This window comes from Anser anser (assembly GCF_964211835.1).
Source record: "Anser anser genome assembly, chromosome: 25".
NCBI classification, from domain to species: Eukaryota; Metazoa; Chordata; class Aves; order Anseriformes; family Anatidae; genus Anser; species Anser anser.
Window position 1 is genome coordinate 1,954,081 of NC_139746.1, and position 25,358 is coordinate 1,979,438.

Consider the following 25,358-nt stretch of genomic DNA (forward strand, 5'->3'; position numbering starts at 1 on the left):
ACACTGTCCGTGGGTTCAGCAGGCACAGCCTCTGAAAAACAGTCACCTTACCAATCCGCTGATCTGCACAGGGCTGCAGCAGGATTTACTCACAAAGTCAGCACTAAGACACTTCTGCCGCTCTTGTTTTCCTGTCCCAAAAAGGCTCTGTGCAGAGCCAACCACCCTTCAACCATCCTTTTTTTTTTTTCTTTTGGGATGCTTTATAGGATGGAACATTTCTACAGAAAATAGCACATTAGAAAACATCCATTCAAGTACAACATCAGCAGCAGAGCAGGAGGAAGGTTTTATCGGCACCCGGAGCAGAGCTGGTAACGCAGCACAGCAGCAGGAACCACTTGGCTGGGGGCATGCAGAAGCTTTTAGCTGCGGCTTCAGCAGCTTTCTGGATGTTTCATCTCTGTCTCGCCTCCAAGTCCACAGCTGTTTTCAGACCACGAGGCATACAGCCTCTTCATTATCCTAATGGCCCTCTTGGATTCTGGGAAACGCTGCTCTGCTAAGAGGTAACCAAAGCCCGGGCTCCTCAGTGCTTCCTGCTGTGAGGTACCACTGCCAGTTTGTCCCTCCTTTGCTATTACCATCCCCACTACCAGTCCCCGACTTGCCCATCTCACTGGAGCAGAACACGACCTCTCCTCCTGGAAGCAAATGGCAACATGGCGAGGCACGTTGGTTTTGGCCACACCACTAGAAATCCTTACGTGCTTTTGTTTAAAAATGTTACGTCGGCTGAAAACCCCAAACAAAGAAGCCACACAGAATACGGTCAGCAGTAAAATAAGTTAGAACAGCACAACAGGACAGAACACGTTCACAAATGATGGGATCCCTCCTCAGCCCTCCCATTACCAGATCAGGCTGCTGGCCCCCATCGGCAGGGAGCAGAGGAGCAAACCAGAACCAGCTGCCATGGTACGCACCGGGCTCCTATCAGGAGAGACCCACCTTTGCTCTTACTGTATAGAACAAAGCACACGGGACAGCCCTGTCTCGTACACAAGAAACATACATAACAGGGGGAGCAGATCATCTTCAGGCATTAGATGATTCAAGGAATGATTACTACAGAGTTGGTTTGCAGCCTTGGAATGCACAAAGCCATTTCAGCCGTAGCTCCCAATAAAAAGTTCACCGCAGCCTCACAAGCTAGGCATTTGCATCAGGTATTCCAGGTCAGTTTAACTGCAAGTTAATCCATGCCGCTTCGTTCCCCCCCTTAAGACTTCATGTACACAGGTGCTCTGAAGCTCCACTGCTCAGCGGACTGGTGATTCACTGAGCGAGGCTTCCCTTCTGACCTGTCCACAGCTCTCTGAGCTCCACTTTGCAGCCAAGATCTCGCAGGGCAGCTTTGGCCACATCGTCACAGTCCCTGTGCGTCGCGCGAGCTTCTGTTATTAGGTTCTCAGCTCCCATCTCTAAGATGGGCTGAGAAAAGTCCCGGCTCCGGGAGACCAGGTTGCGGATCAGCATGCAAGCCTGTTTCTGAGGAGAGAGGAAAACAAGAGGTATTAGCATCTTACACAGGGAAACACCATCCAAGTGGGATGCTGGCACACACAAAGCAGATCTGGCTCCAACCGAGGAACCTTTTCTGGGCAACCAAACGTGAGATGTTGTAGACAGCAGCAAACTATTTTCTGGGAGAATAAAATCCATAGACAAAAGCACGGCTGCTATTTTACGCTGATGTTTATACAACAAAACCTCCTGCTTCCGTCTGAGATTTACTGATGTTCCAACAGCAGCCAGGCAATACCAAGTACTTCTTTAAATAATATTAAGACAGATTTATTTATTTATTTTTTACAGCAGAGCCGCCCTTCCACCCCCGTGTATGCTCTTCCATGTACCTTTCCTTTCACTTTGCTGCAGTAGCTTATGCTGCTCTTTCAAAAATATTTCCTAGGGTATTTTAATACTCTGGAGAGCATAAAATGAGAAATCAGAAGCTTGCCATGTAGGCATTTTACTCAACTCTGGAGAAAAGACAGCAATGTCCCCTCTGTGACACATCACAGTAGCGCAAGATGGCTCTGAAAGAGCCCTGCTCTTTTGAGGAGGAGAAGTAATGCCTTCAAGGGAAGCATTGCACGGTCACTTGAACCTGAAAGCAGGTGGGTCTGAAACCCAAACTGCATTTTGTTCTGACTACATCAGGATGACAGACACAGGGGGCCCTGCATTTAGATGCTGCAACTATCTTCCCAACACATTTAACTTTTCAGTGTTCGTCAAGTGAAGGACAAACGAAGCAGCGAACACAACCAACAACAATCCTAACGAATAATCAAGAGCTGTAAGGCAGATACCTGGACAGCCACTTCTCGTGGGTGCGCTTTCATAGCCTGAAGAGCTGCCAGTGCCCCTCCGCCTTCCATGATGACGTTACAGTTCTCAGGTTTGCGCAAAGCCAGCATGCACAACGCTGCACAACCTTGCTCACAGATCTACAAGACAAAGAAGAAGAGGAAGGCAATTGCTGAAAGTGTTGCTTTAATAAAATTAGATCTTTGGAGTTGTTTTCCTGTTTTGGGTGTTTTTTAATAAATAGTAATTTTTAGTTTCTCCCACTGAAACATCCTGCTTCTGTGGCACGTAAATTAAGTTTCATATGGTCACTTAAAACAGATTTTAAATAATTTCAATAGTGGCTGAAATCTGACTTGCAGTCCCAAAGGCGTAAGGCATTTTATCCATTATTCCCTTATTCAAGAACAAGAAAAAACTGTGATGTAGTAAGGTGGGCACACCTTTACATTTACAAAAGTATTCGCCAAAGCATGCACTTAACCACTCTCCATCAAGTGGATGTTAAGGGTTTAGTACATTGTTCACGTTATAAAAACAATTTTGTTAAACGCAATCATTTAACAAACGTACTTAGAATATATCTGCTCTCGGCACAAGCTGTTTATCACAAGTAAGAGCACAGCCGTGGGCCGTTCCCCTACACAACGTGAGATAAGGCTGCTACATTATGCAGCCCGAAGCCCTCCCTTCCCAGCCGTTGGGGGACGTCGGCATCAGCCCAGTAGCTGCGTACCTGAGGGTTGGCGAGGTGATGGCTTATAGCGAGCACAATGAGGTCTGTCCCACCAGCGCTCACTATGGCATCTTTCACATCATCGTTACCTGCAACCGCTCGGATGGCGCTCAGCACCTGCTTCACCACATCCTGCGTTCAGTAAGAAAAAAAAGCTTAGAAAGAAGCAGAAAAAGTTTCACAGGCTTTTGAAAGCCATCCAGAAGATCCCCCAGCAACTCCACTCAAGCAGGTGTAATTCCCAGCAACGCTATTCTCATATTCTCACGTGTCAGGTGCACCTTCTTGCTAGACAGAATAATAAGTAGCTTGTTGGTTGGCAGAGGTTTTCAAAGTTTAAAGAACAGAACATCTCTTGAACCTCTTCTAGCTAGAATGGAGGAAAATCAGCAGCTCAGCTTTTCTGGGAGCAAGCAGAGTTCTGCTGTGAGCCAGGGAAGACAGAGGAAATGGCCATGAGCATGGAGCACAATCACTCCGTTCTTATCTGACGGAGCACATGTAATCTAGTTCTGCATATAAGGCTTCAAATGAGGTAAATGGGATCAATGGCTGGATTTCAACACTAAGTGCACCTAAAATAATGCATTAATTCTAAGGTCTATTCACAGCTAGGATTTAAAAAATAAATAAATAAAAATAATCACAGCCTGCTGCATCATCCCCTCTCCCCAAAGTACACGTTACATCACTCACCGGATGGTCAATGCTGTCAGCCAGGAGAGACACCATGAAATTTAAGCCCCCGAGGTCCACAATTTCTTGACAGAATTCATTCCTGACAGAGAGGCGAGAAAGGGTGGCACACAGTTCACTGAGAACACCGGAGTTATCTGTGAACGCTGTAGAGGAAAGATGATAAACGGAGTAAGTATGAGCAAGAAGAGCTGCTAGCAGAATCAAGGTGTTTTAGTTTGCTTCATTAAAAAATTAAAAGCCACACAACCCCAGGAAACAGTGACTTCCCCTTTATAATTAAAACAGATCATCACAGATGACATTCTCTTCGTTCTGTAGCTAGACTGAGAGAGAATACCTTTCCCTGGCAGAAATGCAGCACCTCAGCAGGGATAGTGTGTCTGTAAACCTGCACTGGGCTGTAAAATCCTTCCTAAACAGACTGACAGATAGCTCTGGTAACTGTCACCTTGGTGCTGCTGATAGCTCTGGAGCAGTCATTGTATTTCTCTCTTGGGGCACACTTCATCAAAGGAATTAAATCACGTTAGTAGCAAATTTCCAAACCATCTCTGGGGAACTTCAAGTTACGGCAAAGCACGGGTTTGAGATAAAAAAAAAAAAAGCACAGACGATTCAAAATTAAGATCAACAGCCAGGGGGTTAATCGTACCTTTTGCAGCCTCAATGAGGACCCTTAACCCGTCATTTTCCAACACGATCATTTTGGCGTGATCGTGAGCATGACCGAAGGGCACACGGATGTCGTCGTCAAACGTCATGATCCTGAGCGCCGAGGAGGCCGTTCGGACGACGTCAGCGCTGTCTCCGTGCTGCACTATGGCTCCGGTCAGGAGCGGCAGCACCCCACCTTTCACAAAGTCCTGGCGGTTCTGCTCGTGTTTCAGACAGGCGTGCCGAATGCATCGGATCCCAGCCAGAGTCATTTCAGCATCCTCTCGATATTCTTTCAGGGTTTGTAGCAGCAGATCCTGACCAGCAGCGTCAAGTAGGTCTGGCTGCCCATCCAAGATGGCAGACAGAGTACAAAAGGCTTTCAGCATTAAATTTCTGTCTCCCGAAGCCAACTGGCAGGCAGAGAATACCACAGAATAGGCACCGTTCTGCCCAGCCAGGTAGCGGAAAGCCAGCTGCTCTTTGCACTGGTCAGTGAAGACCACTAGCTGCTCGGCCATCTCATTGAGATCAGAGTCAGCAACACATCTCCCAAGGGAATCTAAAGTCTAAAAGACAAAAGAAAAGAAAAAAGAGAGAGAACGAGAGTTACTTTTCAACCTGAACTGTGAAGGAACAAGAACAGCTCCGTAGAGTTGGTTAAATTTGTTTATTTATAACAATGTCCTGCTTTTAAATTTCAAACGAATTTAAAATAGCTAAGAAACAGCTGTTTCAAAGAGCAACATTTTGTCTTCAACATTTTGTTTTCATGCATCTATGTCGCAACGTCCCTGAATGTCAGTCTGACCGGCAGCAAGGGAACTGGGTCCCACTAGCACATTTCACAGGGGCCAAGGGCACGCACAAGTAGTTTTATATCCTGGCTGGTGAGTGACTGCATGCAGTCCTCAGAAGAGCCAGCTAACAGCTCCCACTTATGTTACTCGTATTTCCTTCATTAAAGTTCTTCTGTGCTTTGACTACACCTGACAACGGCAGAATCTGCTTCTAAGTCGTGAAAGACAGCCTCTGCGTTTCCTAGCCAAGAAATATTGGTATTTTGCACCTACAAAGATAATGCTACTGGGAAGTACAAGCTAGCTCTTTGACACTAGCTCTGAGACCATGTGGGATTAACCACTCGTTTAAGAGCTCACAAAGAAACGGGGCAGAGGCAGTACAATATGCGTCTCATGATTCTTGTCTAATACTCAAACTCTTAGTTAACTCTGACCTTTAGAAGACAACACAAATGTATAGTCCTACCAGCAAAATTTCATGCTTTTGCTTTTGACCATTTTCGGAGGCAGGCTGCCGCACAGCTTTCACAATATTGCTTAGATCAACACCTAAAAGGAAAAAACAGGAACAAGATTCATATTAGTTACAAGACCTTAAGTAGAACTTGTTAACTACAGCGAACAAAGATAGGCTTGTTGTAAAGCATGGATCAATGCACAAAGATGCTGAAAGGCTGCCAAAGCTCTGGTTAACTCTAATTGTCAGGTACATCCTGGAACAGAGAACTAATTCTGACTAAATCTCAGCTGGGAAAAAAAAAGTTCAATTTCATTCACCAACCCGCACCTTGCAGTTTCACTTAAAGCAGTTTCTCAGTCATAATTACTCCGTTAAACTAGGTTAGCATTAATAGTATCTACATTCCACTTTACACAGGCTTCATTTCAATACTGAAGGATCGATCTTTGCACATAGGTTCTCCGAAATTTTGAAAAACCTCAATCTGTAATAACCTAATTGCAAGCGTGGAATTAATTTGCGATACCTTGGGACTCAAACTGCTGCACAGCCTCTCTCACAGCCTCCTCCAGATCCATTTCAAATTCCGTGATGTTTTCCTGCACAGCATCATCAAACGTTTCCTGCGCAATCTGCTTGGATCCCATTTTACTTGAACGGAGCAAACTCGAACCTGCTCCTTTGTCCTGTCAGGAGGAAAGCACGCAATTAGCTTTGCTGCGAGACCTTGTAAGGTTAAGGCAAGACACAGACGGCGACCTGCTCTTTTTCAAAACACAGCGCAGAGCTCGAAACCCAAAAAAATACTACAAAGGGGTGAATTTTTAACGTGCAGAAAGAGGAGAAAAGAAATAAGGGGGCCCTGCAGAGGCCCAGAATTGGGGCGGGGAGGTCGCTGCAGCTCGGCTGCGGATGGGCACGGGACCAGGGCCCCAGCTCTCCCAGCCCTGTCAGCCGGTCCTGCACCCCCGGGGGCTACCAGCACCCGCTCTCGGGCTACCACAACCCCCCCCCCCCCCTCCCGGGCTACCGCCGCCTGCCCCATGGCCACCACCGCCCGCCCCGGCCCCGCGCCTCCCTCAGCGGGCCCGGCCGGCCAGGAGAGCCCAGCCTGGCCCCGGAGAGAGCCCAGGGCCTGGGACCAGGCTCTGGGGGAGGCCGCGGGCGCTCAGCGGGGCCCGGTTCCGCCCGGTTCCCCCCGGTTCCCCCCGCCGCCCACCTCCGCCTGACAAAGAGCAGCGCGCTGAGGCGCCTGACCCGCCCCGGCCGCCGTACGCCCTGGCTCGGCCCTCTCAGTGCGCATGCGTCAAAGCAGCGGGCCAAGGGGGGAGGGGGCGAAAAAAGTCACACCCGCCTCCCCAACGAGAAACGGCGCGGAGCGAAAAAGAGCACGAAGGCTCCTAGCGCGCACGCGCACCGCGCCTACTCTCCGCACGTGCGGTCGGGCGCGTTGTGCGCAGGCGCAGTGTGCGGGAGCCGCCAGAGGCGGAGGGGAGGGGAGGGGGCGGAGGGAGGAGCGCGGGGGCTGCTGGGAGGCTCCCGGGCGGAGCGGGCGGGGGGGGGCGTTGCGGGGCCGGCCGGGGGGCGCCGCCGGCTCGGTGAGGGCAGGGCCGGTTCCTGGCGGGGCGGGCCGCGGGGCGGGACGGGCCCTCCCCTCCTCCCGGGGCCTCCGAGCGGGGCGGCGGGCAGCCAGGGCCCGGGGGGGGGCCCGCTGAGGGGTGAGGAGGGCGGGGGGTGGCGGTGGCGGCGGCTGCGGGTGTTGCCCCCTCTTCGCCTCCTCCTTCCCTCACGCCGCGCTTCGCCTCGGGTTGGGCGCGGGGGGCTGAGGGGAGGGCAGAGAGGGGGCTGAGAGGGGGCTGAGGGGATGATGAGGGAGCTGAAGAGGGGCTGAGGGGGAAGATAAGGGGGCTGAGAAGGGGCTGAGGGGGCTGAGAAGGGGCTGAGGGGAAGATGAGGGGGCTGAAGAGTGGCTGAGGGGGAAGATAAGGGGGCTGAGAAGGGGCTGAGGGGAAGATGAGGGGGCTGAGGAGGGAGCTGAGGGGAAGATGAGGGGGCTGAGAAGGGGCTGAGGGGAAGATGAGGGCGTTGAGAAGGGGCTGAGGGGAAGATGAGGGCGTTGAGAAGGGGCTGAGGGGAAGATGAGGGCGTTGAGAAGGGGCTGAGGGGAAGATGAGGGCGTTGAGAAGGGGCTGAGGGGAAGATGAGGGCGTTGAGAAGGGGCTGAGGGGAAGATGAGGGCGTTGAGAAGGGGCTGAGGGGGAAGATGAGGGGGCTGGGGGGGAGCTGAGAGGGATGGGGGGGGGTTGAGGGGAAGCAGGGGAGGCTGAGGGGAGAGCTGAGGAGGGGGAGCTGAGAGGGCTTGGGGGGAGGGGGGACTGAAGGGGGAACCGGAGGGTTGAGGGGGGGAGCTGCCGCCACCAGGCACTCTCGGGAATCCGCCTTGGCCGAACCCGGTGGGCGCCTGGAATGTGCCGGCAGCGGGAGGATCTCTCCGGCGGCCGTGCCCCGGTCAGGGACCGCATTGTGCTGTTTTGCTACAGGGGAAAAAATGGCCTCTCGGCGGATCACACGGGAGACGTTTGATGCTGTAGTGCAGGACAAAGTTAAGAGGTATCGCATGGACCGGACTGATGCTATAGAAGACACAATCCATCATTTTAAAGGTAAAGGAACCCGGGCATGACGTGCCGGGGATTATAGCGGCCGCCGTGGCGATAGCTATCTTAGATTTCTTGGCTTCTGTTTAGGCGTATTTGCCTGAAACGTGGACTTGTGCTGGTGTTTTTCCACATCCATTTTCGTTTTAGAGGCTAATGGCTTGGTATGGCTGACACTATTTTAATGTGGAGCGCAAATTCCAGGCAAAACCCGAATTTCAAACAAAGGAATTCTGTTCGGGCTGCATCCGAGAGTGGGTCCAATTTCAGGGCGGTCTCCAGAGACATCATTGCGGGGTGGAATTCTGTTGATGTCTGATAAGTTAAATAAATGTAGGAGTGCATTTGAGGCCTTTGAATCTTTGTATTTTGTGTTATTTTTAGAGAAAAAACTAAAAGTGGGATGTTAATTTAGTGAATGCATACAAAACATCTGCAAATTCTTTTGTCTCCTAAATTTCATATTTAAAATGTCTAGAAAAACGACACGGATTACATTCATACAAAACTGGGTGTTTTAAAACGAGATCTGTTTTCTTTAAGTTGTCTTAGCTTCAAAGGAATTATTTCTTTTAAATACTTAATCTTTTGCCTTCTGAATTTGGGTTCTAGATTTGGGATTCCTGGATACCATACAGGAAATTCTAGTATTTCTGACTGTAATGTTATCTTAGATGATCGCGTGTGAATTTGTAGAAAATATGATCTTCTATTCAGCTGTGGAATTCTGATGTTCAGTGTGAGAACAGAGCTTTTGATTTTTTTTTTTTTTACACCAGAGAAGTCTCAGCAGAAGCATTATTCACACAATATTGGAATCTTCCTAGACTGAGAAAAATTGTGATCAAGTAGAAAAGAGGCTTTATAGCAGAACTTGTATTTCAGCTTTAACAAGAGCAGAAGAGGGTTTAATAAATTGTTTTGCAATGTGTGCATAGGCATTTTGGGTCATTTGTTGCTTTTTACATATTATGAGTTGTTCAATGTATATAGAGAAGCAAACAGGGATATCCTAAAGTTAGGGGTGCACACTGTTCTTCAAAAGTTTTGGTATGTCGACTCTGCAAGTGTCTAAATGTGCCTATTATATATTTTTTTCCCTAAGACTACTTCTGTGCATCAGCATATTTATGGTTTTATCAACATATTTATGTTTTTATCATTGCAGCTCATTCAAGGCCTGTCCCAAGACCAAGATACGAAGACAATTTCCATGATGATGGAAGATACGACAATGCCCAGCACCATCCGCATGATGACTGGAGTGAAGACCCTAGAGATGACTATCCGGGACCTTCTTACAGAGCTGCGAGCCCTCTCATTAGGAAAGATAACTATTACCACGAACAGTACGGCCGCCCGGTGACTCGTGACCGGGAGTTTGGCCACCCAGCATCTCGAGATCGGGAATTTGGCCGCCCAGCTACGCATGACCGGGAGTACGGGCGTCCAGTTACGCATGACCGGGAGTACGGGCGCCCAGCATCTCGCGACCGGGAGTACGGGCACCCGGCCTCTCACGATCAGGAGTACGGGCGCCCCGCGGCTCACGACCGGGAGTATGGGAGCCTGGCTTCTCACGACCAGGACTACGGGCATCCCGACTCTTGGGAATCCACTGGACCGCATGAAACTGACTTCAGTTCTGCAGATATTTTAGGTGATTTTAGGTCGCCTGGACTCATGGAAGATGAGTATGGCAACATGGAAAGTCAGGAGTATGAGGTGGAGTTTGGAATTCAGTCTGACAGTGAGTTCCGACCCCCGGTGCGGAGGGGCGGCATTGGCAGGGGAAGAGTTCTGCGAGGAAAGCGTATTGTGAGGGGCGCTGCTAAAACGAAACTATTCAAAGGAGATATCAAAGCTCCCCTAAAGAAATGGAACACTAAAAAACTGCAGCCGGGCCCTGATCAGAAGCCGGCTGTGCAACCTGATCAAATGCCAGAAGCTGCTGAACGGCCTAACCTGAGGCCGGTGCCTGTCCAGCGCCCTAATCCAAAGCTGCCTCTGCGACCTAATCAGAGGCCAGCTATAACAACCCAGAGACCTATCCTCAGGCTTCCGAAGCCCGCACATGTTTTTAGAAATCTCAATTTTGACCTTGTGGACAAGTCTGACATTTTCTCAACGTTTGGAATACAAATCATAAAGTGGGCTGGATTTCACGCAATAAAAAACGATGCGGAATTTTCCCGGCTCTTTGGAGCTCTCTTTGAGCTGGAGACAGAAACCTGTGCGAAAATGCTGGCTTCGTTCAAATGCTCCTTAAAGCCAGAACACAGAGATTACTGTTTCTTTACTATCAAGAGTTTACAACATGCTGCTTTGAAAACTCCCAAGGTGGACAATGAATTTTTAAATATGCTGTTGGACAAGGGTGCTGTGAAAACTAAGAACTGCTTCTTTGAAATAATAAAACCTTTTGATAAATATATTATGAGGCTACAAGACCGCCTGCTAAAAGGTGTTACACCTCTGCTCATGGCCTGCAATGCTTACGAGTTAAGCATTAAGACCAGTGGTTTTGGTAACCCCAGAGAAATGGCAAGTGCTTTTGAGACCACTGTTTCTCTTTGTCGTAAGTCTTTAGCACTTCTGGGTCAGACCTTTGCGTTAGCGTCTGTTTTCAGGCAAGAGAAAATACTTGAAGCTGTAGGGCTCCAGGAAATGGCTCCAGCACCAACACTATTCCCCAATTTCGATGATTCCACGTTGTTTGGAAGAGAGTACATTGAAAACTTGAAGGCCTGGTTAGAGAAAAGTGGATATCCAATTCAGATGAAAAAAGCTGAAGCAGACTCCACAGTACAGCTTCAAAAGCCCTCTCCTGACGCTAACGTTACAAGTGAGTGAACGGTTGTAGAATGCCTTGCAGTACGTAATTGCTTTGTTTGTCACTACTGCTTAATCTCGTATCTTTTATGGCTTTACTAGGTCAGGAATTCCAAATTCTGGGATCTCCATGTAAACCCCTAGCAGTGCTGAGGCAGGTAATTCTGTCTGCTGTAGCTATCACTCCAGGTTCTGTGCCAGGCTGTACAGATGAAAGTACGTCCCCTTTCTCCCCTCTCCCACACGCGTTTATGTTTCAAATCAAGGATTTTCACCTCATGCATTTGGCTGCCTCAGCTGCCCTACCCTCCAACGTCACACCTTCCAGATAGGCCAGGACCACATCTGCAGCTGGCTACGTTCCAGAATAAACGTTTGCACATAAGCAGAGTCAGAGACATTACCATTACCAGTTTTATCAGATGCAGGCCTATATTTTTAAGCTGTTTATACACAAGCTATAGGAATGCCATCTTCCCTGCTGTCTTAGGCCAGTTCATCCTGTCTAAAGCATTCCTGGCCGTTACTGTACTCATCTGCTCTTACCTAATTGGACTTGAGATACTTTTGCAGTGAGGTCTTGCAACACTGACACCAAGTGACTGATAATTTGCAACTTACCCCTTCAGAGTAGTGCTTGAATATACTTTTGTTCATTCTCCTTAATTTCCTCCAGCACCAAGAGAGGGCAGTTTTTGTGCCAATACGTTGAAAAATTGCAAATGTCAATATGTCAAAGAATAACCAATATTCATACCCTGTTGATGAAAATTACTCAATGGCTGCGTTTTATTTCTTCCTACAGTCCCCCAGAGAGCTGATCGGAAAATCGTAGAGACAATTGAACAGCTAGTGAACAGCATTGTTTCGGGAACCTTGTCTGCCAAAGAGAGAAATGCTCAAAAGAACAGTCCTGAATACTGGTAGGTGTGTTTGAACAGTATGCCCTGCTACTGCTTTGCTCTCCTGGAGATATTTGGATTATATTTCATTAAATTCACTATTTTATTCAACGGGTGTATGATCGAAACCTGTTGTATATTTAACTAGATTATTTGAAAATCTTTGTGCTTCCTAATGTCCCTGGAAATTGTTCTCTTGCTCCTGTTTTGTGTAGTAGACCTCGTTCCTTTTGATCTGTCAAGAATGACCGTATGTCAATCCAAGTTCAAGATACTCAAAATAATTTACATTTACAAGGTGAACATATTAAATGAATGTGCTTAAAATAAATATATAGTAACATTTCAGACTTCCTAGCCAGTAATGTTGGCAAATGAAAGCTGAGATGCTTCCAAGTGTAATAATCTTTCAATATGACAGTATCACTCCATGTGTGAATTGCAGCGTAGCTGATTAATTACTAGCCAGATGATTTATGTCAAAGCCCTCCATCATTTACTTGCTTGGCATACTTTGTATTTACTTGTTGCTTTAGAAATGAAGTTGCCTCTTAGGCTTTCGGGTTTAGGCTTTATGTGTACGATTTTCTTTTTATTTAGGTTCTTGTCTGATGAAGATAGTCTAGAATACAAGTATTACAGGCTGAAGTTATCAGAGGTGCAAAGACGGACATCATCAGGAAAGGAGGCAGGTGGTGAGGGCAGAACACTAGAAGAAGCTGCAACAGAATCGGTCAGAGCTATGTTGTATGCCAGGAAAGTCGCAAGTATTAAGAGAAGGCTATTTAAAAGGAAAAGGCTTGGAGTTATTGCACAACGTGGAATTCGAGGAAGGAAGGTGAGGAGAGCAACCATAGGGACGCAGACTGTGCTTTCAGCTGGCACAATGCTGAAACACCAAGACAAGCATCTTCAAAGTTCAGTCGAATCAAAGCCTTCTATGTCAGAAACCAACGCGTCTGAGAAGAGCTCTTCCCTTGATGCAACCTCATCTTTACAATGTGCCACCAGTTCAGAGGCCCCTCTGCCAGCAGAAGAAAGGGCGGATTCTGAGGATTTAGTGGCATCATCCGAACTCTTCCTACCATTGCCCTCTCAGTTTCCTGATGGTAAGTGACAATTCAAGATTAGATTTTAAACTGCAAATTAAATTGGAAATTCTAATCATCATTTGTTCTGTGAAAGTAGATCGTTCTAAACTGTGCTGACCTTCAGTGATGTAGATTTTGTATGGATCTGTAGATAAGGAGTGTTCTGTTTTCTGCAGTGGATGCTAAAACGATGGAAACTGCTGAGAAGCTTGCCAAGTTTGTTGCTCAGGTAGGACCAGAAATTGAGCAGTTCAGCATAGACAACAGTGCAGATAACCCAGATCTGTGGTGAGTAACCTACACATTTATCTGTCTGACCAATAAGAAAAAACAAAATCTAACTGAACGATTATTAAAGTGAGATTTCCTTTTATTATTTTTTTGACATGCATGCTTTTATTTGATATGTTTAGGGATGGAGGATTTTGAGCAATACTTCCTCTTGTCCTGTTCAGCACCTCTATTAATGGTAAATGTCCAAAGTAACTAAGAAAGAAAATCATTTCTCCAAAATGCACGTATACTGAAATATTTACTCTTTTTCTTTTATATCCTAAGTAGTCAGCTTGCATCTTGAAACAAGTGTTCTGCCAAAGTACTTTCAATCTTTTTTTTCTTTTAAATGAGGCTTTGATTATAATGGCCTATGTGCCCTAGCGTAAATTAGCACAGATCTTTCACTTTCAGTTGTACTGTGCCAATAGAAATGGAGCCCTGTTGTCTTTTCTGTCTCCCTCAGAATCAATAAATCTATTTCTACATACACCACATAACTGAAATTTGGAAGACCTGAATTCTCTTCTGGGGTCTGCTGTTTGCCTTCTGGGTGATCTAGAGCTAGCTTCTTGTCTTAGTTTGTCCATCTGCATAATGAAGATAATTGTACTAAATTCTTCACAACACAATTTGGGAACCACACCTCTTAAGAGATGAGGAGAATGATTGCTGTACTTAGCACATGTTGCAGGGGAATCCTACAGTTCTTCAAAAACATATCTGGAATGACTATTCAAAAAGCTAAAAAGAGATTTATTTGTAGTATCTTGCTTGTAGATGAGAAAATCTTGCTGATATTATTTTCGCTGTAATTTTTGTCCAGGTTCTTACAGGATCGAAGCAGTTCTGCTTTCAAGTTTTACCGAATGAAAGTCTATGAGTTATGTCCATCTATCAACTTCAGCGCTGTGCCAGAAGCAACCGATGCTGGGGAAAACGCTAAACCTGAAGAGAGAAATTTGGATATTTCAGAAGAGGAGGAGGAGGAAGATGAAGAAGAGGAGGAGGAAGACAATGAGGAGGAAGCGGAGTTTGAGGAGGATATTTCTCGACCTTTGGAAGAAATGGAGCAAGCAGAGGAGGGAGAAGAGGATGATATCTCAGCAGGTAGAAGTGCGGAAAACCTTGCTGAAGAGTTGATTTCCAAGACAGGAGAGGAAATTTCAACAGGTGAAAAGCAGCTAGCTACATCATCTGATGGTGCTATACCAAATCTGTCAACACAGGCATCAACTCCTGCTCCTGGTACACTATTTCCCCGCAAACGAATCAGCAGCAAGTCTCTGAAAGTTGGTATGATTCCTGCATCTAAAAGGATATGCCTCATAGAAGAACCAAAAGGTGAGTGCTACAAGTGAGTTTTGTATATATCAGTACAGAATTTGAGCATTTTATGTACTTTGTTACTGATTGTTACTGGCTGAAAGATTAACAAAATTGGATACAGTGTTCACTTGAGATGGAAAAGGAAATTCTGAATAAATGGTGTAACATTTTTTTTGTATTGTGGCATGATAGCAAACTTTGCTATTTGAGATTGAGATTACCCACGTAAAACATCGTTCCTCAGATATCTCTAAGTGTATGTGAATGTTACCTTTTCTCCGGGGCTTAAAAAACCCACAGTAGTCGTTTTTGCAGGTTTCAGTTCATCAGTGTATGACAGGTTTAACAGGCCTAAGTATAGCACTGAACACATTTTGAGTATCTGACAACTCTAAATATATTTAGACTTTGGATTGGCCTGCTAAATTTTGTCAATACAGCCACAGCAGGGAGGTGGGTCATGATATCCTAAAAACTGAGATATAAGTAGCTTAAAGCTGATCACATGTGCTCTGCAGCTGCTTTAACAAGTGTGTTCTCTCTGTGTAACGATATTTATTGGTGAAGGCTGTCATCTGTGATATGAAAATGATATACAATAACCCCATATAGGTCCAGGCTGAATTTTCTGTCAGAGTATTACAGAAGCTCATGGAAATGGAAGGTCTGAAGTCCTTATAGTAAATCATCCATCAGTGTATTGCTGGCAAGATATATCCAAAACTCTATGCATGAACGCACTTGATTCTCCTTTTTTTTATGTAGTTTGCGGGGCAGAGGGGAGTTGTCTGGCTGTTTTTTGTTTTTGTTGTTGTTGGGTGGTGGTTTTTTTTTTTCATTCTGATCTTTCTTGATGATTCTGGCCTTAGGCCAAGGCATTGAGTTAGAGTTCCACTTGAGCATGTACTTTTTGAGTTCTGTATTAAAATTGGTTTTCTTTACAGCTGATTCTTGTCTTTGATTTGACTTGCAGTGCACGAACCTGTCAGAATTGCTTATGATAGGCCTCGTGGTTGCCCAGTTACAAAGAAGAAGAAGGTAAAGAACTCTTCTGGGTTGCCATTGCATTCTGAGAATCAACTGTCTTTATAGGAAATAGCCTCTGAAAAAGGTGTTATTGTCAAAAATTCAAATTAAAATCAGAAGAGCCTGGTCCTCAGAAAGACTAAATCTGAAGAGAGCCATGACTCCTATTATCTTGTAACTACCTCTGTCAAAATTAAACATACCATGATTAGAGCAATATTGCTTTTTTATAATATCTGTGTATTAACCCTCTTAAAAAAAGAAAAAGAAAGAAAGGAGTGCATTGCTGTCTGGAAAACGATGTAATTTTTTTTTGAACATTTAGTGAAATGCCATTTGCCTGTTGCTGTATTTGTAGTATGGATTCAGTCATTAGATCATTTAATGGTTGTTAATAAAAAACATAACTACCATTTAAAATATTAAAATAGAGTACACTTTCATAATGTAATTAAACAGATTCTGAAGCGGAAATATATATATTTTTGTAAACTGGCAGGACAGATATTTACTCTTAGACTTTTTACATGTGGCTACAGGAAGTGCTGCTTAAAACATAATTTTGCATTTCCAGAATCTTAAACACAATTAGTTTATACACTTTTTTGGGGGATTAATTTTTAATATATTATTGCCCTCTATAGTAATAACAAAATCTTTTTTAAATTTTTTTCCTCCCCACAGAAACCAAAAGATTTAGAATTCTCACACAAGAAACTGACAAACAGGAATGTAGGTTTCCAGATGCTTCAGAAGATGGGCTGGCAAGAAGGACATGGCCTGGGTACACGAGGAAAAGGAATCAGAGAGCCTGTAAAAGTGTATGTAATGGGAACAAAATACAGAAATCTGACAGCTGTGGAAAAGGCTGGGATTCTAGTAGCAACTATTTTTATCTAACCCACCTTGATGTGGCCAGTTCCGTGTTTTGTTTCCTTCTTGATGTTGGCCTCTGGCCTCAGCAAAGTTGAGCGTGAAGACTTCACGCGTATTTCTGGCCAGGCTGGGCAAAGTGTGGTCTGGAAGGTGGCTGTTCCTTGCTGTACAATTTGACATCACTGAAGGCTGCAGTGTGAATGCTGCAGGGTGTGGACACTTCTAAAGATACCTGGGTGCCTCTGTTATTCAGGAGGTGTTTTGTTTGGCGTATTTATTTATTTTTTAACACCTAGTATTATCCTGGGAATCTCCTTGCTGCCATACTAGGTACATTCATAGCACATAAATAGATTTTAGGAATATTATAAACAGTACTCCCTAGGTTTAGGCAACAAAATATTTTCACTGTAAATACATGATGCATTCCACTGCGTGCCGGAAGAGGTAAGTGCATCTGCAAGGTAAGTGTGCTTTTTCCTTTAAAGTAGTTTTGTTTTTGAATCTTCATTTTATCTTTTAAAGTTGCTGTATCCAGTGTCCACTGCTGCCAGCACAGAGAACGGATAATATCTTCTTCAGCTCCCTGACTGAATAAGGAGGCAGAATCAATTTATTTCTATCTAAACCCGTATGCCAAGCTCTCAAGTCCATGCATATAGTTTGTGGGTTAACATTCTGGTTTCTCCAGGGATTTCTATTTTCTCTTCATGCTTTTGACAGTATTGGTCATTTTAATTGGTGGCATACTTCAAGTTGTTTGTTTTCCTTTCTTCCTTACGGCTCCCTGTGGTCCAGTGGCCATTACTGTATTTTCCATTGATCTTTCATCTGCAGCAAATGGACAATGACAGAGCAGCGTACCTCTCCTGTGGCTGTCTGGTGATCACAAATGTTAGAACCTCGGGTTCTTAACTTCAGAACTTGTTGGGACCAAAGATAATAGTAATTTTATTTCATTTCTATAGCTCGTGGCACAAGTCTTGCTGCACAGCTAATCATAAGCTAATTGTAGCTGGTCTGACAGTTAGTCCCTCACATTCTGAAAGTTTCTGGCTGTGTTTAATATGTGAAAATACTGGTTTTCCAGCATGCGTCCTCTTGTAAGGACACATGCAAAATAGTGAAGGTCTGCTTTCTATACCCCTTACAAAAACTTGTTTACCTTTTCTGTAACAAAGAGGTAAGTCCGTATCTGACTGTTTTCATGGTGTCTACCTCTCTTTACTTTCCAGCCAAAGTCATTCTGTGGACAATACTTTACAACAATCTCAGTGAGAATGAAACCAGTGCAACTTAACATTTTGCTTTCTCTTGTCTGTTGCTTTGATACAGTGCTGTTTTTTTTTTTTTCACCTAGTAACCTGTAGCCTCTACACTTTCCTCCCCTTTTTTCCTCCCAGCTCTTCTACTGATGACTTGTTTAAAAGTCCATTTGCTGTCTCATCTCCTCTGAGCAAAACGGGAAGGATTAATAAGTAGCCACTCCAATCCCAGCGTAGAGCTTACCTTGATCATTATATGACGCTGGTATCTAAAACTGATACATGGAGGCACATCAGTTGTTAGTGGAACCTGAGGCTCTTTTTTATTGGAAAAACTTACGGCTTGTCTTTGAAAGGTCGCAAGAGCAACTCGTATTTTAATTTATGTTACTGTAAAAGGTTTACGAATTGGGTGGTGACTCCTCAAGGAAATGATGGCACCAAACATTTTAAAGGGAGTTTCATGTTAGCCTTGTGTTGCTTTTCCCTGTCTTGAGAATTTTACTTGTCACAGCTTTGGGTCTGACCAATTCTACAGTTCAAGAGGTATCCTAAAACCAAAACATATCAAAAAACAAACAAACAAACAAAAAACAACCACTTAAAGGCAGAACGCTGTAGTGGGATAGACGTTTCTGTGAGTAATTATCTTATGTCTTTGATTAGTTTCTTTATTTTGAGAGTAGTCTAGAAGAGGAACTATAGTGTAACTATCTACAAAAAAAAGTGTTCTTTCTAACTGGAAGTATGAAGCAGCCCTTATGTAATGGAAGCAGCAAATGAGGTGTCTGCTTCAAAGAGTTCATGCTTTAAAAAAAAAAAAAGTCCAAATAAGTGTTTTAAGAGTGTGTATATTTAAGGTATTTGGTATTTTGTAACCTGTCGAATTCTCTTTGGGAAGATCTTAAATGCAGGGAACATATAACTCCATGTGGGAATAATAGACATTCTTTAGACCAAGAAATTGAGAGGATCTTTTAGGTGTTTTACTTCTAAATGTAATTTAAAATGTGACTTTACTTGTTCGTGTAGCTGCAGTGTCAGACTCTAGTACCATTCAGAAATAAAAAGAGCATCCAGGATTGTGGACTGTAAAGTTCAATTTGCTTGTCAGAGCCTTTGAATATTCTTTTAGACTTGCGTAACAACCTACTTGGCTGAAGTGGACCTGTTATTACAGAACTTAGATAAGAACCATTTTTCTTTATTTAAGATTTGCAGATTAATTTCAGTACGTGGGGCAATCTAAAAAGTTTTTCCTACTTCATGTAATGAAATCTCTAATAGCTAATACTTACGTAACTGACCTGGAGGATAAACCTGGCACAGGGTATCATTCCTGTGGCAGAGTTTTCATTAATCTTAGCTTTGTAATGGGTATGGTCTATGCAAATAGCCTGGAGAAAGAGATATTTTTGTTAATTATTTGCACCTCTGCATTCTTGTGGGTCATCCTCTCCCATCTACTTCCAGGGTAAAAAGCTGTTTTGATATTGTTGAGGCCCGTCTGCTTCTGTTGACATGTTTGGATGAAGAGAGAGATGAGTTAATGACTTTTTTTTTTTTTCTTGGAAGGGCAGGACCTCCAGGTTTTGTCTATGGTGTCTATTGTGCAAGACTTCAGCTTGCTTGGGGTACTAGAAATCTCAAGCAAGCAGCATTATGTTCCCTTGGTAAAAATTTCATCTTTCATGCAGAGTTAGTGGTGTTTCCTACTTACTCCTCAAAGTCTCTGACTTCTGCAGTTTTTGAAATGTAAGAAACGAGGCAATTTTCACCATCTTTTCAACAGAGAATCCTATCTGCCATGAATAAAGTGGTTAATACAAAAATTCATGTAAGAATTTGATCTGTTAGATGATTCTATCTACGCTGTTCCCTTAATGTGGTAGGAACATTTTCTTCTAGTGGGTGTTTGCATGTGTAACGGGAGGTGGGAATTATTTTATAATTGATCTGGTATGTCAGGTACCAAGCCTTTGCTCCCTTCCTCCCCCAAATGAAGCAGAGGTACCTTCCACTCGAATTGTGTCTGTTGGAAGGTATTGTTAAGATCTCTTCTGCACATTGTCGAATGTAACGGAAACAGTGTGTTCTAACTATTCATTTTACTCCCTAGGGGTGCTACCTCTGCAGGGGAGGGCTTGGGTGTTGCAGGGGAAGAAAATAAAGAAGATGCATTTGATGTTTTCCGTCAAAGAATGATACAAATGTACAGGCAGAAAAGAGCAAGTAAATAGGTATGTGCAATGGACAAGTCTGGTTTGTGAATTCCTGCAAACATTAAAATACCATTTTTTTTTTTAGTCTTCCTTTACCAAGAAAATGTGGTTGTTTCCATGAGTATATCTGGCTTCTTAACGTTTCAAGAAAATCCAGCCCTACCTTGAACTGCTGAATTACCCCAAATCTTACTTTCTAGGTATGACATAAAGAGACTCGCTCACTAGAAAGTGCATGGATATGCAAAGGCTGCTGTGTGAAAGATCTTCAGCAGAGTATGCCAGTATGAAGAACTCTTTGTTCTATAGTAGTGGACTTGAACACTAATGTATTAAAACATTTTCCCAGGTTAAAGTTAGTCTTGTATTTAATTGTGCAAGCTAACAACTTGGATGTCATCTTCTGAGGAAGAAACAGCTGATTTTGTTCTCGGAAGTGCCTGTTTACCTATCTCTTTGGCCAAGTTTGCCTGTTTTGTGATGAGATGGCTTACTACAAACAGAATAAGCAACATTAAAATTATGACTAGCTTGCTTCGGCTCTGTTCCTTTCTGAAGCCAAGAACCTTCTCAAATTCAGATCTTAATGCAAGGCAGTCCAGTTTATATTTTACTACATTTTGTTGATGGGCTGATCTTCTGATTCACTTCTGGAGTCTGCATAAAGCAGTTTCTTTTCCTCTACACGACAATTTCAAGAAGAGTCTCTACCTGTGTGCTTATTTTATATAGGATTCTATACTTTAAGTGTAGGATGAATAACTGAGTTCATCTGAGTCTGAGAACACTAACTCTTCCTTGAAAACTTCGGCTGCTAAGGTTTACCATTGTAGCAAGCAAGCAGTACATATTTTATGTGTAATTTTTGATTTACACAGATTTGCAGCTCTTGTCCAGCAAATTCTTGAGTAATCTCTTTCCTTCTCAAAGAAGTTTTAAGTCATGACCTGGTACAATCCATGTGTGTGCAGAAAATGCTGAAGGAAGATACTTGGAAGTCAGATAATCAGAAGTGGAGCATCAATTTTTTAAGACCATCAGTTTAGAGAGTTGTTTCTGTTTCTATTAAACATTTGCTTTGCAGAAGTTCTTTGATTGGAAAAAATCCCAAGAAATAAGACAAAAAGCTTGTCATTCTGAGGGACTATTCCAGAACACACTGAAAGAGAAGACTGGATTAATCTACTCTGCTTCAACAAAAAGCAATTCCAAACTTCTTGGTGAAGCAGCTCTGAAGACATGAAAGCTTTAGCAGTGTTACCACAAATAAACGTTCAAGGTCTGATCATTCATCTTTTTCAGACTAGCACATCAATAAGAGAGAGATCTGTGACTGGATTACTGAAAGTGACAGAATGTAATATCACACTTTTTAGCATACTCCTCCATCATTACCTTTCTCAAACAAGTCAAAAGTCTTCACTTGAGTGTTACAGTACCAAAACCTACTTCACTGACGTTCTCTTTAAAGAGCTTATCTTGAGCTGACGCATGTTTTGCTTACTAGGATTGAGTGCTGTCTTGCTGATGTTTTCATCCTGCATTATGCTTCTTGCAGAGCAAAGAGCTTGTGGTACACCACTAATAGCACCCCACAGTAATGTTGCAGCATCTCAAGTTCCTAACTGACAAATACGCGAGAAAACGTGCTCTTCAGTTATCAACTTGCCTGTACCTGCTGTTTAAAGAACAAAATTATACTCTCTATTAAAAACCCTGCTGGTTGAAAGGGAGTGTCTTCGTTTTCATTCTGTAGCAACAAACTTTTCTTGCCTGTAACAACCAGTTCTAGTTATGAATGCAAGTTTGTGTTTTTCTTTACAGTATGAGTCTGTGAAACCAAAAGAAACAATATCATGTCATGGTGTAATTTTCTGATCACTCAGTTTTAGTTGCTTTGAAGCACATGATCAGTGAATAAAACCATAATGGCAGGTATAGAAAAATATCATGCTGGTAGTTCTGTTTTTCCATGAACATCACGTGTCTTCACCTTTACATTACAAGAAGCTGAAGCATGAAGGCCAGAAATACAGATGAGTTTATCTGGTTATTACACTTGATTAAAGATTAGGTTAGGGGGTTCTTGTAGGCTTTACTTGGAAGTACTTACAATCCATGAATGTTTTGGACCACAGGCTACTTTAAAGGTCATCAGTTATGATATTTGGCAGTGTACACTTATCTGTTAAGTTTCCATTTGGGTTTGTTCTTCACTGCCTCTCTTTCTTTCCAGTGCCTGTTTAGCAGTTATGCAATGTAAAACTTGAGCCTTCCAAAAAGGAGATCTATCAGTCACAGCCTGTTTTAGAATGACAGTCTGGAACCAATATTGTTGGCTTCTGAGCTATTTCTCAGATCCCCTCAGAAGCTTTTCTTTTAGTTTCGTTGATGAAGCTGCCAGTATTGCTGTTCACGATTTTTATTTCCTTGCAAACTTCCAGTTCACCTCTTCTTTGACATTCACATTTTGGAAGCATTCTTGATTATATGTTACGCTACTTGCAAAAAGGCACAAGGCAAAGTGTAGTTTCACTTTGGATTGAAATCCACTCTCTCGCCCAGATCAGCATTCTGTTCTACTCTGATTTAACCCGAGTTTGTTGGGCATAGTACCATTTGGGGTGCATTTGCTAAACACCTACTTACCCAATCTGGGAAAACTGTTGGTATCCAGATTGGAAAATGGTACCTTCCTTTCTGATTGCAATGCAGAGTATAATGCTGTCTTGAAAATAAAGGTGAACGTTGGGAAAATCTTAATCTGCTACCCTGGATGACTGTAGTGTGGTCTATCTTTCTTGTGCCAAACTTTAATTTTGGACAAGATATCAGCAGAGCAGTATTGGTGCTGAGATTCCAGTGTTGCTCTCAAAGTGGGTTGCCATTTGCCACTTTTATCTTGTGTTACCAAGAGATGACCTTACGCTCCTTTTCCAAAAGGAATTTCCTTTTATTTTGACCTGCTTTTGCAGGCAGCTCTGATTTGAAAAATTTAAATACGTGTACATGTGAAACATTTGTTATGCAGATACATTGCCTTGTTTAAAGTTTACTAGCTTTTTTTCTGTTATTTTAGTTCCAGGCTCTCTTCCATGAAGACTGCAAGCTTCAGTGAACATTTTAACTAACTTCAATGGTGTGTCTACTGTCTTTTGGTTGTTTTTTTTTTTTTTGCCATTAATCTTGTAGAGCAATTTGCTAGTTTCTGTTCCATGCAAATTGGCAGTAGTGCTTAGCTAGTAACATTAGCTGCTTATGTTATTGGATAACTGACATTTCTTTTTAGTGTAAGTAAACATGTTAGCATTGTTAATCTTTTAATATCTGCAATAAATGTAGAACTAAACAATTGCTGGTTTAAATGTTTTGCTTGTGAATTTGGCCATTTGTAAGAGATATGCATCATTTTTGGCACTAACAAGTGGAATTGAGATTATGCAGTGTTACATTAGTGTAAAGCAGGATTTTATAGTGTACGAGGGAAGGAAGGTCCCTCTGTTTCTGTGCTGCTAAGTGTTTCTGTTGAGAATACCCACTAAATCATTTCTTAGTCACTGTTTCATGTGGCTTCCAGTGCTTTAAACCCATACACAGCAGTGTTACTCTCCACAGGAATGCCAAAACCAAGGTGCCCCAGTCAGAATGCAAGAGTTTTACCCTTTATTCACGTATCCCAGGAATTAGTTGTCTCTCTGATTTTCTTTGTGTACTGACTTTAAGAGAGCAAAGCTTTCTCTTTACGTATATGTGTGTGGTTTACCGTTGCCTTTAAAATCAAATTCCTTTATAAGACAGGATATGAGGGGGAAAATTGCAACAAAATGAAACAATTTTAACAATTGTGCAGCCACCTTCTATTTAGAGGTGAAGTGAGTGTTTATTTGCTAAAGATACCAGCTAGGTCTCCTGCTCCTTGCTTTTATACTGACAGCTGTGGCATGCTTTACTAGACAAGCTGAAGTCCTGGCTATACCTTTTTCTTCCTTTTCCTCCTTTACCTTCAACAATTTATTATATGTAAGGACCTGGTTCTAGAAGAAGGGATGTTTGCTCTCGTTGGAGAGAAATGAGGAGATCCCCATTTTGGGGGAGGTGCTCTAACAGAGTAAAAGAACTATAGTTAATAAATAATACACTGTTTGGAGTAATTGTTTTGGAGTAATATGGATTTTTTTTTGCCTTCAAGGCTTTTCTTTGGTGTAATATCAGTGACGTTTTTCCTATTTATTGGTTTTTGTTTATGTTAGACAACACTACAGCATCCTTAGTGTGAACATTTAATCTGTGCTGAGATGTTACTTCTCAAAATCAATGTACAGTATTTTTTTTCTATTGATATTCCGTTCTGCTTTAAAGTTAATCCTGACGTATGGTGCCCAAAGAAAGTCTGGACTCAGAAATTCAAATACTGTTATTTTGGATTGTTTTCTATCCTACAAGCAGGTATATTTTCTAATTGAAAATGAAGTCTTGGAAGTGCTGTACCATCTGTCATTCTGCATATCTCATGACTGAGTGGCCAATCACAACCAGACTGTAGATTTGAGCAATAATAAACACCTGAAATGAGAATATGCTCAAAGAACAATAGGGTACTTCTGAAATAAATAGTTTTTGTGAACCTTGTTAAGTAGGTAACTTGCTGGATTGCAGCAAGTGTGGAGAATGTTTGCATTATCTGTGGGCAATAAAGTTACTGCTGTTTAAGAAAGTGCCAGCACACGGTGTGTTCTCTTCAGCCTTTGGTGCCTAATTCATGTCATTAGGAGGTTGTGCTAATTTCCTCGAAAATTACTTCCTAGCCAAGACTTTGCTCTGAGAGGGAAGTCATATCTCATTATCCTGCCCCTAGGTAATGAGGCAATGGAAAAGCAGCAAATACAAAGGAAGAAAATCCTATTTTTAAACAACTTCCTCTTTGGCAGTTATTTGTTACAGACTATTTCATTCATGGGGTTAACAAAAGTTCCTGTCTTTCAACAGTTTCCAAGACCTGTTTCAGAAACTGGAACTGTTGTTGGATAGGAAATCAGAACTTTGAAAAACAATCTAAAATGAGAGAGCACTGACAAGCCCCAATCCATAAGTTCTGGCTGTATTTGATGCCTTATCAGTTACCGTGTGCTATTTACCACTGTTAGCGGGAGGAAGGGTGGTAAATGCAGTTTGATGCAGTTCGAATTTCTCACGTACACCACATACAGAAAACTCCAG

At 43.1% G+C, this 25,358-nt stretch overlaps 2 protein-coding genes across 8 annotated transcripts; one reads left to right on the forward strand and one right to left on the reverse strand.

The window, feature by feature from the left end:
- Window positions 1-767: 767 nt before the first annotated feature.
- On the reverse strand, window positions 768-7,099 carry ARMC6 (armadillo repeat containing 6). The gene is made up of 8 exons (XM_083811175.1): window positions 6,888-7,099; window positions 6,195-6,354; window positions 5,675-5,757; window positions 4,404-4,974; window positions 3,749-3,894; window positions 3,053-3,184; window positions 2,319-2,456; window positions 768-1,491 (listed from the first exon to the last, which is right to left on the reverse strand). Exons 1-8 carry the CDS (start codon window positions 6,969-6,971, stop codon window positions 1,279-1,281), a joined length of 1,527 nt encoding a protein of 508 aa, XP_083667301.1. The 5' UTR covers window positions 6,972-7,099; the 3' UTR covers window positions 768-1,278.
- Window positions 7,100-7,202: 103 nt separating this feature from the next.
- SUGP2 (SURP and G-patch domain containing 2) lies at window positions 7,203-24,855 on the forward strand. 7 transcript variants are annotated; one of them, XM_083811171.1, is made up of 11 exons: window positions 7,203-7,266; window positions 8,209-8,331; window positions 9,494-11,170; window positions 11,963-12,080; window positions 12,660-13,168; window positions 13,327-13,438; window positions 14,250-14,767; window positions 15,726-15,790; window positions 16,463-16,599; window positions 20,039-20,159; window positions 20,342-24,855. In XM_083811171.1, the coding sequence occupies exons 2-10, from the start codon at window positions 8,217-8,219 to the stop codon at window positions 20,157-20,159; spliced, it is 3,372 nt and encodes a 1,123-aa protein (XP_083667297.1). In that variant the 5' UTR covers window positions 7,203-7,266; window positions 8,209-8,216; the 3' UTR covers window positions 20,342-24,855. The 7 variants fall into 7 exon arrangements, 4 of the variants coding, with proteins under 4 accessions (XP_083667297.1, XP_083667298.1, XP_083667296.1 ...); XM_083811172.1 differs by lacking the exon at window positions 7,203-7,266 and adding an exon at window positions 7,397-7,475; XM_083811170.1 differs by lacking the exon at window positions 7,203-7,266 and adding an exon at window positions 7,397-7,475 and having other exon boundaries at window positions 23,221-24,855.
- Window positions 24,856-25,358: the final 503 nt, after the last annotated feature.

Bases quoted from the DNA above. Each gene is read 5' to 3' on its own strand.
- ARMC6 (XM_083811175.1), bottom strand. From the start codon at position 6,971: ATGCGCACTGAGAGGGCCGAGCCAGGGCGTACGGCGGCCGGGGCGGGT. The intron at 6,355-6,887 runs GTGGGCGGCGGG...TCCTCCTGACAG, and splicing joins CTGCTCTTTGTCAGGCGGAG to GACAAAGGAGCAGGTTCGAG. The intron at 5,758-6,194 runs GTATCGCAAATT...TTTTCCTTTTAG, and splicing joins GCAGCAGTTTGAGTCCCAAG to GTGTTGATCTAAGCAATATT.
- SUGP2 (XM_083811171.1), top strand. From the start codon at position 8,217: ATGGCCTCTCGGCGGATCACACGGGAGACGTTTGATGCTGTAGTGCAG. The intron at 12,081-12,659 runs GTAGGTGTGTTT...CTTTTTATTTAG, and splicing joins AAGAACAGTCCTGAATACTG to GTTCTTGTCTGATGAAGATA. The intron at 13,439-14,249 runs GTGAGTAACCTA...ATTTTTGTCCAG, and splicing joins GCAGATAACCCAGATCTGTG to GTTCTTACAGGATCGAAGCA.